This window comes from Rhinichthys klamathensis, unplaced genomic scaffold (genome assembly GCF_029890125.1).
Source record: "Rhinichthys klamathensis goyatoka isolate OS25496 unplaced genomic scaffold, OSU_Roscu_1.1 h1tg000487l_1, whole genome shotgun sequence".
In the NCBI taxonomy this organism is placed as follows: Eukaryota; Metazoa; Chordata; class Actinopteri; order Cypriniformes; family Leuciscidae; genus Rhinichthys; species Rhinichthys klamathensis.
Window position 1 is genome coordinate 2817552 of NW_026606974.1, and position 15469 is coordinate 2833020.

A 15469-nucleotide genomic window follows, 5' to 3' on the forward strand; every position below is an offset into this window, starting at 1 on the left:
AAAAAGAACACTACGGTTCAGCTAATTGCATTTAATATCAATTTAAAATATAATACATTCTTATTTCATTGTGTCTGAAAACATTACATTAATTTCACACTTACACGTAATATCATTCCTGTAATAAGTACTCTTTTTAAAACGACGCTAAAATTTAAAAAGGTTAAAGGCAACTGCTTTTTATCTCCATTTTGGAGCAAAGTTATATTGTTTTTTATTTATTTGAATTCCTTGTGTTGTGATTGGTAAACTTTCCACACAATGTACTGTGGTACTTACTTATTCCCCAGACTGTGGCTCTTTCTGTGTCGGGCAGGGGGTGGTGTTGGGAGGTGGGCAACCACTGATGTATCAGGACAGGTCGGTCGTCGGTTATACCGACTAAGGTTATACACTTCTGAGGGTCCTGTACACACACATGCACACACACGTTTTCATGTTTTAAGGGGACTTTCCATAGACATAATGATTTTTATACTGTACAAACTGTAAATACTATCCCCTAACCATAAACCTACCCATCACAGAAAACGTTCTGCATTTTCATCATTCAGTGTGATTTATATGTCATGATTCTGCCATCATGTTATTGATTATTCTTAGTCTTGTGGCAGGATCATGACAGAACCAATGTTTTGTGTACAAGCGCATGGCCAATTGTTTGGCCATGTGCTTGTGTTGTCTCGTCTTGTAACCCCGCCCCCTTGTTATCCGTGTTTAGTCATGATTGCCTTGTCAGCGTCACCTGTTCCCCTCGTTAGTTTCTTGGTATTTATTCCCCTTGTGTTTGCTGTCTTGTGTCGGTTCATTGCTTTATCTATGCTGAATGTTGTCAGATCGCTCTTTGTTGCTATACCTTGCCATTTATTACCCGTGAGTACTTAGTGTAGAGTCTTGTCTTTGTGAACGTTTATTTGAAGTTTTGTCAGTTTATTGTACAGTCATTGTCTAGTCTAGTCTGCCATCCTTTCCTTGTCTTAGTCGTGTTTTGCCCCCTCGTGGGTTTTGTTTTCCTGTTTTGTTCCAATAAACCCCCTGTTCGTTGCACTCTGTCTGTTTTGGGTTCATCTCCTTTCGTCCACATAACATTATAAGCTGTTTTCCTCATGAGGAACATTTCCACACACACACACACACACGCACACACACTCCATATCAAGGTCTTAAAGATCTCCTTACTTGTTAAAACATTGAAGCTACATTGAAACATAGATCGCTAGATTGTAGCTGCATTTGTAAAGCCTGTTCCTGTTCTGTTCAAAACAAACAACCACAAAATGCTTACTAAGCAACAATTAAAGCCTGTGGATAATTAGAAAAGATATGGCTCTCAGAAAGTTAACAGGACTAAAACATTTGAAAACAGTCCCATAGTTCCACTGCTGCAAGTTAGGCATCATGTCAAAGAGGACGGCTCAGTTTCTCGAACCAGCCACAGCTTTACTGGCCTGGTAAACAAGAATGTCACTCTGAAGTAGCTAAAATAAGTGGACGGCCAGTGAAAATGTTCCCTGCAGTCATGTTTACAGGCCTTTTTCCACAGTAAAGTCAAACCAGAGGGGGGTGTGTGGACATTTTGTAAATGGCTTTTGAGTATTAGGAGTATTATGTTAATCATAACATTCCCTACTGTCTTTTATAGTACGTTAATAGGTCTCGTAATGGGTAAGAAGACCCTTTACCTAAATGAAAATAGGATTTCTTCCCAACTAACAATCAGAAGAGAGAAGCTAAGTGATGCCAGTAGGGAGTGAATCATTAAAGGCCTTTCAAACACTAGATATATAGGCCAGGAAAACATAGTGGCTAACAGAGACTTGGCCACTATGGCAATGGCAATGGACAATGGACAATAACCAAGCGTAGCGTGACTCTCAGCTGATCCACGTCTACCTATAGGAATACGACGCCTATCACTGTATACATGTATAAGCTCCTTCAGTATTATCAGCAGCTATCGCGTTTCTCAGGAGCGAATTACCCTCCTCCCTCCCCAGCTCCTCCTCTCGCCAGTCAGGATTTGGCTTTCTGATTCCCCCTTGAATCAGACTAAATTCTCAAATTATGTTGTACATGAAAATATTAACATTAATGATATCTGCAATACATTAATGTTGATTCTGTTCTGTTTACCCTAAACAGCAATAATCAGATATTCCTGTTGTCGCTGACTAGCTTTGTCGTAGTAACGTTCCATGTGAAGCTAATGAGGAAATGTCTTTCATTGCTCCTTTCACCAAGTGCGTTCCAAACAGCTTCATTATGACACACAAGTTCCCTGCTCCCTCCACTTCAAGGGCTCTGTAGGGCATAGGGATACTCACTTCCGATCGGAATTCACCCTAGTAATTAATAATTAACATATAATATAAAACTAAATAAAATGATTTAAATAAATCATCACAAATAATGCATTTGAGTATAAAATGCAACTTGGAAACGTTTCCTGTTAAATTGCATGCTTACATTTAGAAACAATTTCAAGCCATAAACTTACTCGTTCAACTTTTTTTGTTACAGTATATGTAGAAAAATCCAAATGAATTAAACTTGACATCCCTGAATTAAAAAAAAAAAATCTTGATTTTGACAATGCTTGATACAAAACATATTCTTTCCATATCCAATCTCAACCTAGATTTCTCCACGAGTTTGGCCAGTTCTGCCACAGCTGTTACAACCATAAAATGCTCAATGTAATTTGATTTCCCACTCAAATATCTGATAGTCAAAAATAGGAAACATCCTAATTGCTCAGCCTCTCTTGAGAGGAACTGACATACACCATGATCTCATTCAAACTCTTCACTAACTTAAGTTCCTTGTCTTGACGTACAAGGACCAAACAGTCTTTTAAAACATATTTCTACTCTGTACTGCTGTGTTGCTCCATGAGTGAAATTTGTGTGATTAAGGGTATACAAAATTGAAAACGAAACTTGCACAATGGATGTTAAACATCATAACGTCATTCCTGTTAAGGTGAACGGGGGGCACTAATGGGCTATTTTTATATTTTATTTATTTTCATTATTTACTACACAAACTAACCAAGTTACAGTAATAAAAAATAATATGTTTTAAAGGAAATAAAAATGTGTCTTTCCCAGGCACAAATCAATTTTACTCATTCAGTTTGTTTTTATACACAATTCGTGTTTTTATATTTTGTTTATGTACCGGTAGTCTTTGATACCACATTGGGTTTTAAACTTCATGCTTGCAGGACTGAAAAGAGAAAAAGCCTTAAGCTTATGCATTAGAAAAGGCCACCATGATCCAGAAAGACGGCTCCTTCAGAGCCACTCTACAGACGGCAGGTGGTTTTAATCCACCAGACAGAAAATAATAAGCTCATGGGAGAATTGAAGAAAAGTCGCTCTTTTTAAACAAGCATCTGTGGGGCTGATCTAGGTTCATGAATGCTAGGTTACATGGGTCTTACTCTTTTATTGTCCCTCCAACACACACATCTTCAGAATCCCTCCAACCAACAATGATTTCCAGACATACTGCAGAATACCAGCACCTCTCCTGTCAGGTACAGCTGAAATACTTCAGCTAAATTACTGACGGTCCTCCATTGTTCCACTGGTGATCATAACTCAGAAAAAAGACCAGAGTTAACCACTTACAGGAGGAGTTTGAGAAGAGTAAACTGAAAGGATGAAGGCATTAAAGAATTACCTCCAAGGTCTTCTTTGGAGGATACCAGACGAGGTGAGCTGTTCCCAGGTTCAATCTTCAACGATAGCCTGCATAAAAGGGTTGTGACAGGGTTATAGTCAATAAAATATCATTTTTTTGGCCACATGGTTTAAACTACAGAAACATTTGTACAGTCTTCATCAGTATTTCATTATGTCCTTTTCAAGCTCAACAATTATGCTCTGATACGGGAAAAGACAATATAGATCATTTTTACAGAAAGACTATTGTTTTTGAAGCAAAGCACACAAATAATAGCTGTAAATAATGTAGTGTGGTGAAAGTTAGTTCCTCAAGTTAAGATTAGTATTTGCTGTTATTATCCTTTTTGCACTGAGCTTCACCCCATTACCTTCCTCAAAATATTTTGAATATAACAGGGGAATGTAGTTTAGGGACCAATTCTCCCTATTAACTAGTTGGTTATTAGCAAGCATATTACTAGAATATTGGCTGTTTATTAGTAATTATAAATCACATATTAATGCCTTATTCTGCATGACCATATTCTACTTCCCTTAATCCTACCCAATACCTAAACTTAACAACTACCTTACTAACTATTAATATGCAGTAAATAGGAGTTTATTAAGGCAAAAGTCATAGTTAATAGTTAATAGTGAGAATTGAACCCTAATCTAAAGTGTGACCATACACACGCACACACACACATATATATATATATATTAGGGCTGGGAAAAAATTAATCGTGATTAATCGCATCCAAAATAAAAGTTTTGTTTACATAAAATATGTGTGTGTAGTGTGTATAATTATTTTGTATATATAAATACACACACATGCATGTATATATTTAAGAAAAATGTGTTATTCATATAAAAATATGTATATTTATATATAATATAAATGATGTATAAATATATATACAGTATATACATGCAAATATTTCTTAAATATATATATGCATATGTGTGTATTTATATATACAAAATAATTATACACACTACACACACATATATTATGTAAACAAAACTTTTATTTTGGATGCGATTAATTACGATTAATTTTTTCCCAGCCCTAATATATATATATATATATATATATATATATATACACACACACACACAGCACACAGGACACAACAAAAAAATGATGTTGGTCCGGGTACATTGGGCTTGAGATAAAAAAAAATTGTTTCAAAGTTTATAATAATAATAATAATAATTCATTACATTTATATAGCGCTTTTCTAGGCACTCAAAGCGCTTCACATAGAAGGGGGAATCTCCTCAACCACCACCAATGTGCAGCATCCACTTGGATGCTGCACATTTAAAACACACATTTATGTGTGCTTTAGAAAGGAATGAAAAAAAAACAAAAAAAAAACAACAACAACACTTTTTAGGCATAAATGGAACACATTTCTGCAAATGACCTCTTTATAGCCAGCTCCATAGAGCTCGCTGTAACAGCAGTGCCAGATGGCAGGACATGCTGTAAGTGTAGGCTAATGGTTTTAAGACTGTTACACTGGATCGCTGAGGTTTTCCAACCCCACAGACTGCCAGACGATGATATCATTCCCCACAAACACAACTATTACCCTGCAGTCCCATCTATTCCACCAAACCCATTCTCCTCTGGCGGCCCTGCATCCTTTGGTGTTGTCAGAGGACTCAAAGTGCCTGAGACAACTTCACATGGAGCCCAGTGACTGTCTGTATGTCTAAATTTAGGCACTTAATTATGGTGCAATGAATATTCTTGCATAAATAGGACCTTTTTGGGTAAAAACAGTTGTATTTTGTACAATACATTATTTTAGTGATCTTTTGACCAGACACACTATTTTAAAACTCAAGTTCAAGAACCAGATAAAGATGTTAAAACAAATAATTTAAAGCTTCTTTATTTACATCTGAAATAGTGTGCCCTTGGTATTACATCTTCATGACTTCATGTATTTCTCATTAATATGGTACAGACTCTATGTAAACACTTGTGTCTGTCTGCATGGCTTAGTTTCACTTGAGAAGTTTCATCTGATACTGAAGTAAGCCAGGCAAGTAATTTTTTTAACGAAGCATGGAAAAAACTTGTGAATTATGTCACTGTGCCAAAAAGGTGTCTTTCTTCATTTTCTCATATGGAGTTGTGTTTGAAAGCTTTACCAGACCAACAGCTTTAACTCATTACTGTCGTCAGTCAGAATGGGGCTCTAGAAATGATTCAGTGAGGTAAATTACACCAAAGCAAAATAATCCTTCTTTCCTCTAAGGAAACAACTCAAGAAGATCTTGATATATACAGAATATATATCTCACAGTATTATACAAATGTCCGGTCTTTTATCTGCCTGCATAAATCAGAAAAAAAACATATTACATTGTCACAATTATGGTACAGTTCTTTCTGTCCCTATATACATATATATAAACTTTGACACCCCACTTGAAACAGTCAACACCTAACTGGAAAGTAACTAACACATCCACATGGAAACAGTGGAAATATGGGCATCCAGAGTTTTGCAATTCCCAATGTTGCGTTTATAAGTGTCTAGACAGCAAGAAATTGGACCGCAATAAAACCACCTGCCCTTTGTGCAAGACAGACAGACAGGACCACACAGTAGGTCTGAAGAGAACTACCGGAGGAAACAGGGAAAAGTCATTTAATGATGATGAAAACATCAATGCTATGCTTGTCTTTGTAGAGGCAGAAAGCCACATGTATGCATAATGCATAACACGTGTAGCATGTAACATTGAAGCATTTCTAAAATGGTACTTTTACAATTATTTTTTCATTACATTTATTTTGTCATACATCACCTAATGTGTATGGCACATTTTTTTTTCTTCAGAAAACCATATTAAATAAGACTGTGCTAGGAAAATAAATTGTACATAATGTAAAGGAAATAAGGATTATATTGTAGCGTGAAGTCATGCCAAGCTGGTGCAGCTGTGGCCGGGAAAATTAGGTGCTTGGTCGGTCTTTGGGCCATGCAGCCAAACCAAGAAGGCTTAAAGTCCACAGACAGCACATGCTTTAATAAATACTATAGGCAGCTGGGTAAAATGAAGTGTTAAAACAAGGGAGGGTCTTGATTTACGGGCGTCTTTCAGATGTGGGTAGTTTAAAGTGAAAGCTGGCATAAACATTTAAGAAATGCAATAAATTGCAGGGCAGAACGCAAAGCAAAAATCACCCAAAACAATCAATTCAGCTGAATAAAGGCTACTGAGCATTACAATGTGTTTAGGTAACTTACGTGTAATTGTCATCCTCCACAAACTTCTGAAGCTCCTCGATGTAGCGCACAGACATCAAATACTTCTGCACGTGTGGTAACATGACCAAATGATCTGTGGTGTGAATAAATGTGGAGATGAAATGTAAATTATCTGCCATCAGCACATAGACTGTGTGCAGGTTTATAATTTTTTTGCTTTCCTTTTTTATTTATATTACAATTTCTTTGTTATTTTTTTATTTCTAGTTCAATCATGCAACTCTAGAGGGTGCCGGCTGATAAGTCCTTTACATGAAATCTGCCTCTGCTGATCCTGCAGCCAATGAGATTGCTTGCTCAACATTTCTGAACCAAGTCTGGTTCCTTGTTTGTTGTAAGCTAGTCCTGCAGTCCTTCAGAGTTCCTCTGAAACCCCCCACCTCCCCCAGCTCCACCTGCCTATCTGCTACAGGATTTATGTATGACTATTTATGCAGCAGCAGCATATCTTACATGCTAACAGCAGTGTGTCTGTGTATCTGTTAGCTGTAGCAAGTGCATACTTGCTCTGCAGCAGCAATAATCAACAGCAGAAGCAGCATTAACATCGCCATATTCAATAACATGCTAAAACTATTCCGAGTTGTCGTGATTGAACTTTCTTCAACAACATCTTAACATTAATATTTAAAAAAAATATTGTGATGAAATATAAGATGAAATGCAAAAAGTAAATGGTACTTGCAAAAATAATAATGTAATATGAAAATTAACGTTTTTTATTAGCAACGTACCATAGTTACAGGACACCTGTAGGTCGGAGATGATGCGCAGTAGATTGTTCATCTGATTGGTTCTTTGCTCAGTCTCGATGATGCTGTCAGAAGCAGGGTAGGCGGAGTCAATGTAGGTCATATCAAACAGGTAAATTCCTAATGTAAACAGAGAAGAAAAAGTGTTTATATACATGGGTTGAGAGGGAGATCGTTTCATTCATAATTAATGTTTTCTCTTTCAATTGTAACTCAAAAGGTGAAATTCAGAAAACTGTCTTGGTCACTTTTTTTATATATATAGACTGTATGTATAGTGCATGATTTGTATGGACTTTTATGACACTTTTATGCTGACAGTTTGAAGCTTGACAGTTCTTATTTACTGTGACTTATTCAAAAGTCTGGGGTCAATACAACTTTTTAAATGAAAATAATACTTTACATTTATTTAAGTTATAAATTATATAGCATAATGTTAAAAAAGATTTATATCTATTACAATACCTCTATTTCAAATACATGCTGTATTTTTGAACGTTCCATTCATCAAAGAATCCTAAAACATTTATTATGGTTTCCAAAAATATTAGCAAAATGCAAAAATGTTTTCAATATTGATAACAATGAGAAATGCACCAAATCAGCATATTTGAATGATTTCTGAAGGATCATGTGACACTGAAAACCAGAGTAATGGCTGCTAAAAATTCAGCTTTGCCATCACAGGAATTAACTACATTTTAACAATAGAATTACAATTTTAAATATGAAACAGTTATTTTAAATTGTAGAATATTTAACAGAGCTGTTTTACTGTATTTTTGATCAAATAAACGTAGCCTTGGTGAGCACAAAAATCTTACCGACCCCAAACCTCTGAATGGACTATCGGTTATTCTTCAAAACTTCACCTTTTGCGCTTCATGGAATGGGTTATAAGAAGTACTGTAATTGATTATTTTTTGGGGGTGAAGTATTCCTTAAAGATGGATTTACAACAAACTTCTAATTTTAAACATGTAAAAAAAAAAAAAAATCACATACTATCCACACATCAGGGCGCTGAACTCAGTGTTGTGAAACTTCAAGGCTTTCCATTTTCCACTCTTTTACTACATCTACACATTTAGTTCAGAGAGAACTCTCTCCAGGATTCTCATGAACACTGGTAATTGTCAGGTAACAGGGAGAAAACTAAATGGCATGCAGTGTCTAAAAGAGTGGCCTGGAGCTATTGCCTGAATGTTCTTGCTTGCTTGCTAGAGTTCTGTTTCCTCTACAGGATTCATGAAGCAGCTTGCTAATAAGCAGGTAGAGGTTACGAGTCTGTTAATGAGTGCAGTTAGTCAAAAACTGAAGAGTGAAGATGTACTTTACACAGTCAGTGGGATGAGTCTGCTTTCTCACGCCAAGCCTAAAGACTATCCGTGGCTTAACTATTAAATTACAGGAAGGTGAGAGTGGATGTTCTCAGTGAGTGAAGAAAGCAGGATAAGTTAGCTCAGTAAAGTGAATCTGTGCAGCTAAAAACTTTCAGTAGCTTCACAACTTTTCTCCCACTCTATTGTTAAACCAGATGCCACACTTGTTCTCTGTAATCATACACTTGTAAAATATGGTCAATGTTCTTCTCAAATGGCCAGAAGTGGATAGTTTTGACACCTGGTCCTGAGCCTGAATAAACCGATCTTCTTTGTGGTTGACAGCTCTCATTACTGCCCAGATCTGATGTGTAGCCTATTACCACTTCTGTCTGATTCTGTCTGGTTGAAATAGACTTTTATCGGTTTGTCATTAGCATGAAACTATGATTTCAGTTGAAAAAAAATGCAGGGTTAACCTTATATGGAATACTACTGGAATACTATATTACCATTCAAAAGTTTGGGATCAGTAAGATTTTTAAAAAAGAAATTAAGATTTATTTTCAGCAAGAATACATTAAATTGATCAAAAATGACATTTATAATGTTACAAAAGATTTCTATTTAAAACAAATGCTGTTCTTTTGAACTTTTTATTAAATCAAAGAATCCTTAAAAAAAAGATCAGTTTTCACAAAAATCTTAAGCAGCAGAACCGTTTTCAACAAAATGAATATGTTGAAATACATTAATTTAATATATATATATATATATATATATATATATTAAAATAGAAAACTTCTATAGAATAGAAGAATTTTAACAATATATTTGACATTATAGCCGCGTTTCCACCGAAATTACCCGGAACAATTTGTCCCAGGAACTTTTTTCCCCCCAGACCTGCTGTCTGCGTTTCCACCGCTGTCTAAAGTACCGGGAAGATTAGGAAAATAGTCCGCTGACGTAGGTCTGCACGTAACTTTCCAGTTCCCGATGGATTTCATTCTCTGAATATAAGCTTAATAAAGCCTGAACCTCGTCGTCGGTCCATCGGTCATATTTTTAAAACTTGTTTGTTGATACGAATAGTAGGCTAAACAACTGTTACTGCACGCACCGCAACAGATAAAAAAAAAAAAAAAGATTGTGATTGAAATAAAATGCTGCATGGAGTCAACAAATCAAAATGCGGCATGAACTCAACCAATCAGCGCCCAAGTCCCACCCCTGAAAGTTTCTGAACTTTGAAAAAGTACTACCGTAACCTCGCCAGCAGGGACTTTCGGATGGGGAAATATTTACCCGGAACTTCATTTAGACCCTGGTTCCTGCAGAGTACCACCCCAAAGTCCCTAGTTCCTGGGGAAAGTTCCTGCGGTGGAAACGCGGCTTATTACTGTTTTTACTGTATTTATTCAAAGAAATGCAACATCGGTGAGCAAAAGATGCTTCTTTCAAAAACATCAATATTACCGACCCCAAACTTTTTAACGGTAATGTCCATAAATATTAGGGCTGTCAAGCGTTTACAAATTCTAATCGAAATTACACGACGTGGTGATTAATTAATCTAATTAATAGGGGTGGGAATCTCTAGGCACCTCACGATTCGATTCGATTACGATTCAGAGGGCTGCGATTCGATGCTAAATCGATTATCAGAATCTTTTTTTTGTGTGTGTGTGACTATAAATACTTTGCTTTAAAAGTACAAAGTAATGACCCATAAAGAATTAACGTACAATATATTTTATTAACATTGCAAAGAACCAACAGGAAAATACATGTGTGTCTGAACAAGCAGCATATTTGTAGTAAATTAATAATATAACAACGACCGGTAACGTTACAGCCGAGTGTTTTTCCTCCTCTGGCTGGAAACGTGTCATTTGGCTTCATTTGTCTTGTTTCCGAAATATTTTAGTTTTACTCTACAAAGCTTACAACTAGTGTGGCTCTTGTCCAGCTCCTTTCCCCCTTCAACTTCAGAAGCCAAAATATTTCCACACGTCAGCTTTTAACGAGGAGGGTGTTTGGATTTGGCGCTCAGCCATCGCGTCCGCGTCTGTTATGTGCACGCCACAGACGGTCCGGCCACTGCACTTCCGCGCTTCAGAGTTCCGTCTTTCGCGTTCCGTCAATATTACGTTATTATAAATATATATCTAAAAAAATTTTTTTTTTTTTGAAAATCGATTTTTGACAATTGTGAATCGATTCAGAATCGTCCACGTCCGCATCGCGATGCATCTAAGAATCGATTTTTTCCCCCACCCCTACTAATTAATCACCCCCAAAAGATCATTTAAAGTCATAATTGTGTTAAATGAGAAAAGCATCAAATAGACATAACAAAAAGTAGCTTTAGAATTTTTTATTTATTTATTTGATTCAACATAGTATTTTACTTTTAGGCTTCAACGGCCATGAGGGTGAGTAAATGATAACAGAATTTTAATTTTTGGGTGAACTATACCTTTATCTTATCCTTTAACTATACCTATACCTTTAATGCTTTAATGTATTAATATGGAAAAATGAAAAAAAAAAAAAAATGCAATAAAATGATACACTAAATAAGAAACCAAAACTGCCAGTAGGTAGCAGTAAATGTCTAAATGAGTAAGTCATTGATTAATTCCATTCGTTCAAGTGGCTGATTTATTCAGGAATTAAAGGTGCCCTAGAATGTTTTTTTTTATTATTTTATAATGTTTCCTGGGTTACCCTTATAATGTTAGTATGTTTTTTAGATAAAAAATAATCATAATTTAGAAATAAATGGCATTTTTCCTAGCCTGCTTTTAGCCTCTGATTTGAACACTCTGTTTGAAGGGGCGTGTCTGCTGTGGGATTCAGTGTAACCGCGGCCACTGCTGTGATTGGCTGACATGCTTACATATGAAATAGCTACGCATTACATGTGAAACTCTCTCCCGAATACTTTTACTACTGCTATTATACGTTTTTACTATAACAGCTATCGAGATTAACGAATCGTGAGATGTTTTTAAAGTATTTAGATCTATTCCCATCACATAAAATGTTGCCGTGATGAGCATTGAGCAGATGACAGTGTGTTGATCGCGAGAATGAAGATCTTATCATTGCAAAGCAGTTTCTGCACTCTCTCTGCTTTTACCAATGCAAACACGATGATGTAAATACAGTAAGAGCTTCGTTGTGCAGTAACGTGCGTCATTGATTTCATAACGAGTTTGGCAAGTGTCCAGATAAACTCGCGCTGTGTGGAAAGATTGTTCTTTGATCGCTTTCTGTATATAATTTGTTCACAATTTAAATACGATTATTTTCATCCTACTAAAAGAAACGATGTGAAGCTGATATTTTAGTCACTGGCTTGACTTAGTGATGCATAAACAGTATTGAACGATTTTGAGAGAAAGATTACCCGTCTGAACTTGAACAATTACACATCAGAAAGTGTTGCTTGGTAGCTCGATCCGAGGCCAGCTCTGTATTGGCCCAAGTTGAGGAAACAGTCGGTGAAATGTTTGGAAATTTCCAGAGAAAATAAAATTAACCCATTGTTTCTTCAGAGGCTCAGATGAAGGAAAATACTTTTGTGTTCATGTGTACATCCACACTGAGCAACTGCCATGCTTCGGCTGCGCAGTTCCGCCTGGCATTGAGGGCTGGCATTATGCAAATATTTGGAGGCGTACATATTAATGATCCCGACTTTTGCGTCACAGTCGGTATTGTGTGGAGAACCGACCGTTTTTCAGGGGTGTTTTTCATAAACGTGAATTAAATGAGAACGCGAAAACAGTCCAGTTTGAGATTCACTCTATGCCATGTCCATGCACTGAACTCTTGTTATTTGACTATACCAAGGTAAATTCAATTTTGAATTATAGGTCACCTTTAAGTAAATGGCTCTCTTTATGGGCAATTAAATCATTGGTTCACTCGATTGACAAAAAATCTGCTGGACCAATAAATGATCTGGAAGTATAGCAAACACTAAAACTGGCATTAAAGTCACAGAAATAGCCTAAAGCATGTGTTGAGTTAGCATGTTGGTCAGGGAGGTCAGAGGTCAGCTGTACAGCTGAGATTGACCCTGACAAACTTCCTGTGAGTACTGTAGCTCATTGACCTCCAGTGACCTCTTACTGGATTCAATTACAACAGCAAAAAAACTCCCCTGGTAATGAAAGTGAATGAGCTCAGCTGCCATCTATTGGTCAATACTATGATGTTACATACACAGAGAGTGTAGAAAAATAATTCTCTAATCATCTATTTAAGAAAATAGCAAGAAATTATTTAAATGTGAAATACAGTCAGACATACTTAAAAATTGTGCTCAAAATAAAGCAAATATTGTAAACAAATGTTAAACATTTTTGAGGTAGAAGTCATTTTTAAACTTAAATTTCTTCAAGTCAGCAAGGACAAAATATCCATTTTCTTGTCCATATGTTTTAGTAGCTAGTTACTGATTCACTGTCATTAAGATTTTATATTTAGTAAAATTACTTGATATACAAAGTGGAAATATATTATGCTGGCTTGACAAAATGGGGAAAAAATCCAGCTATTTGGCATAAACCATATTCTAATTACAAATAATTATATATGTGTCTTCAGTCAGATCTATTCTAGGCTTTCGAGACTTTCTGGGACACAATGAATAAGAGTGAATAAGACTTCCTGGAAATGAGTGTTCCAGTGGCTGGTTTCCAATGAAACAAGGTTAAGCTCCATTAAGAGAAAGACAGAAAGAGGTAGAAGAAAACGTTTCACAGTTATCAGTCAGGCTTGGAGTGCTAAAAACGTAATAAAGTAATAAAAGAGATTGGAAATCTTATTCTATACCTGAAGTAACTTTTCAAAACTCGCAACCAAAGAGAGAACCAGTTTAGAGAACCAGTATAGTATTTACAGAATTTGCAGCATGAAAGGAAATTGACTTAGTTTTCTGTGATGTCATTGATGTATGGAAAGAGACAGATTATTCTTTGCTGTCAATCACTAATGTCGGCACGGTCAACCTCTTTCAGGTTGTCAAAAAGGGTCAAAAATAGGGGTTTTGTGCCATCAGAGAAAGAAACAAAAAAGCAGTGATCTGTCAGGAGTAACCAATGTCTCTTAATTCCATAACAATCCCTATAAGGAGGACCTGAAAGTGATAATTGAACGCAGAACCTGATTTCATCAAGTGCAACATGCTCCTGGGATCAACATCTTTGTTGATCCTGGAATAACATCCTAATCAACCAATCAGATTTGAGGGACAAGTTTGAGGCACTATCTTTTCCCTCTGATTTTAGGGACAACTTATGGGTAGAGTTAGGTTTAGGGGTAGGGATAGGATTAAATTTTCAAACAGGAATGTTGACAATATATATGTTGACCCAGGAAGGCGTCTAACTTGGCAAAATCAGGACGTGCATAATTGAACACCCGTGGAATTCAGTCACGGAGCAGCCGTCCAATACTGATGTCCATGAATAGAACAGGGAGTGTGTCGTAGCACTGAGTCTCCTAAAACCAGGGACCATTACAGTCCAAGACATTTACAGACTTCAGGGTTTATGCTCTTTGAAATATAACACTCGCATGCATTTCTCGAGCCAAGAATTTAAGGACACAGTGAGACTTTCACACAGAGAGAGAGAGAGGTGGTATAAATCACAATGGCTGAGGAAATGTTTCACTGAAAATATCACAACAGAAATCTTGGTGTAAAAAATAAATTCTGACATGTCTCAGATGATCAATGATTGATAGGGTTCACCTGTGACGTATTACTAATAATAAGTAAATATGATCACCACAGTGGATACTCAAATGGGAGAGCCACAGATTTTGGTCTATAAATATCAAAAGCATTTAGGACACTGATCAGGCTGGAAGCCCAGTCAAGATCTTTGACTATATATTTATAACAAATAACATGATAAAAATAAATAAATGAATTTAAAATCAATATAGAAATTAATGCAGTGCTGTTTTCATATGCCAGACAGTGTAAAAATATAATATGCACTTTAAACCAGCTTTGTTGTTGTTAACTAAAACTATTAAAATATTGTTTCCATTAATTGAAATAATCCTACAATAAAAATAAAATATTAGATGAGTAACTTAAACTTAAAAAAAAAAAAAAAAAAATCACAAACTTGCTTAAAATAAGTTGAAGTACTAAAAGTAATACAACTAAAATTGAAATAAAAATATATGTAAAAAAACAAAATCTAATAAAAATAACTAATATTAATAAAACAAACAAATGAAAGGTAAAAATACAAAAAATAAAAGCTAATTCAATATACAAATAATACTAAAATTACATTACATACAGCTATTACAGAAGAGGCAATTTTACATAACAAAATACACCGCAAAAACGTTCTATATATATGAATGTCACTGCATTTTAAAGC

At 35.8% G+C, this 15469-nt stretch overlaps 1 protein-coding gene across 2 annotated transcripts in view; it reads right to left on the reverse strand.

Moving 5' to 3' along the window:
• The window catches only part of ralgps1 (Ral GEF with PH domain and SH3 binding motif 1), a 174030-nt gene that overhangs the window by 17364 nt on the left and 141197 nt on the right, over positions 1 to 15469 (reverse strand). For both annotated transcript variants that reach the window (XM_056237485.1, XM_056237487.1), the window contains exons 10-13: positions 7705 to 7842; positions 6950 to 7043; positions 3688 to 3755; positions 280 to 406 (exon numbers count right to left, since the gene is read on the reverse strand). In XM_056237485.1, coding sequence (XP_056093460.1) covers positions 280 to 406; positions 3688 to 3755; positions 6950 to 7043; positions 7705 to 7842 — 427 coding nt within the window. The remainder of the gene's footprint in view (positions 1 to 279; positions 407 to 3687; positions 3756 to 6949; positions 7044 to 7704; positions 7843 to 15469) is intronic.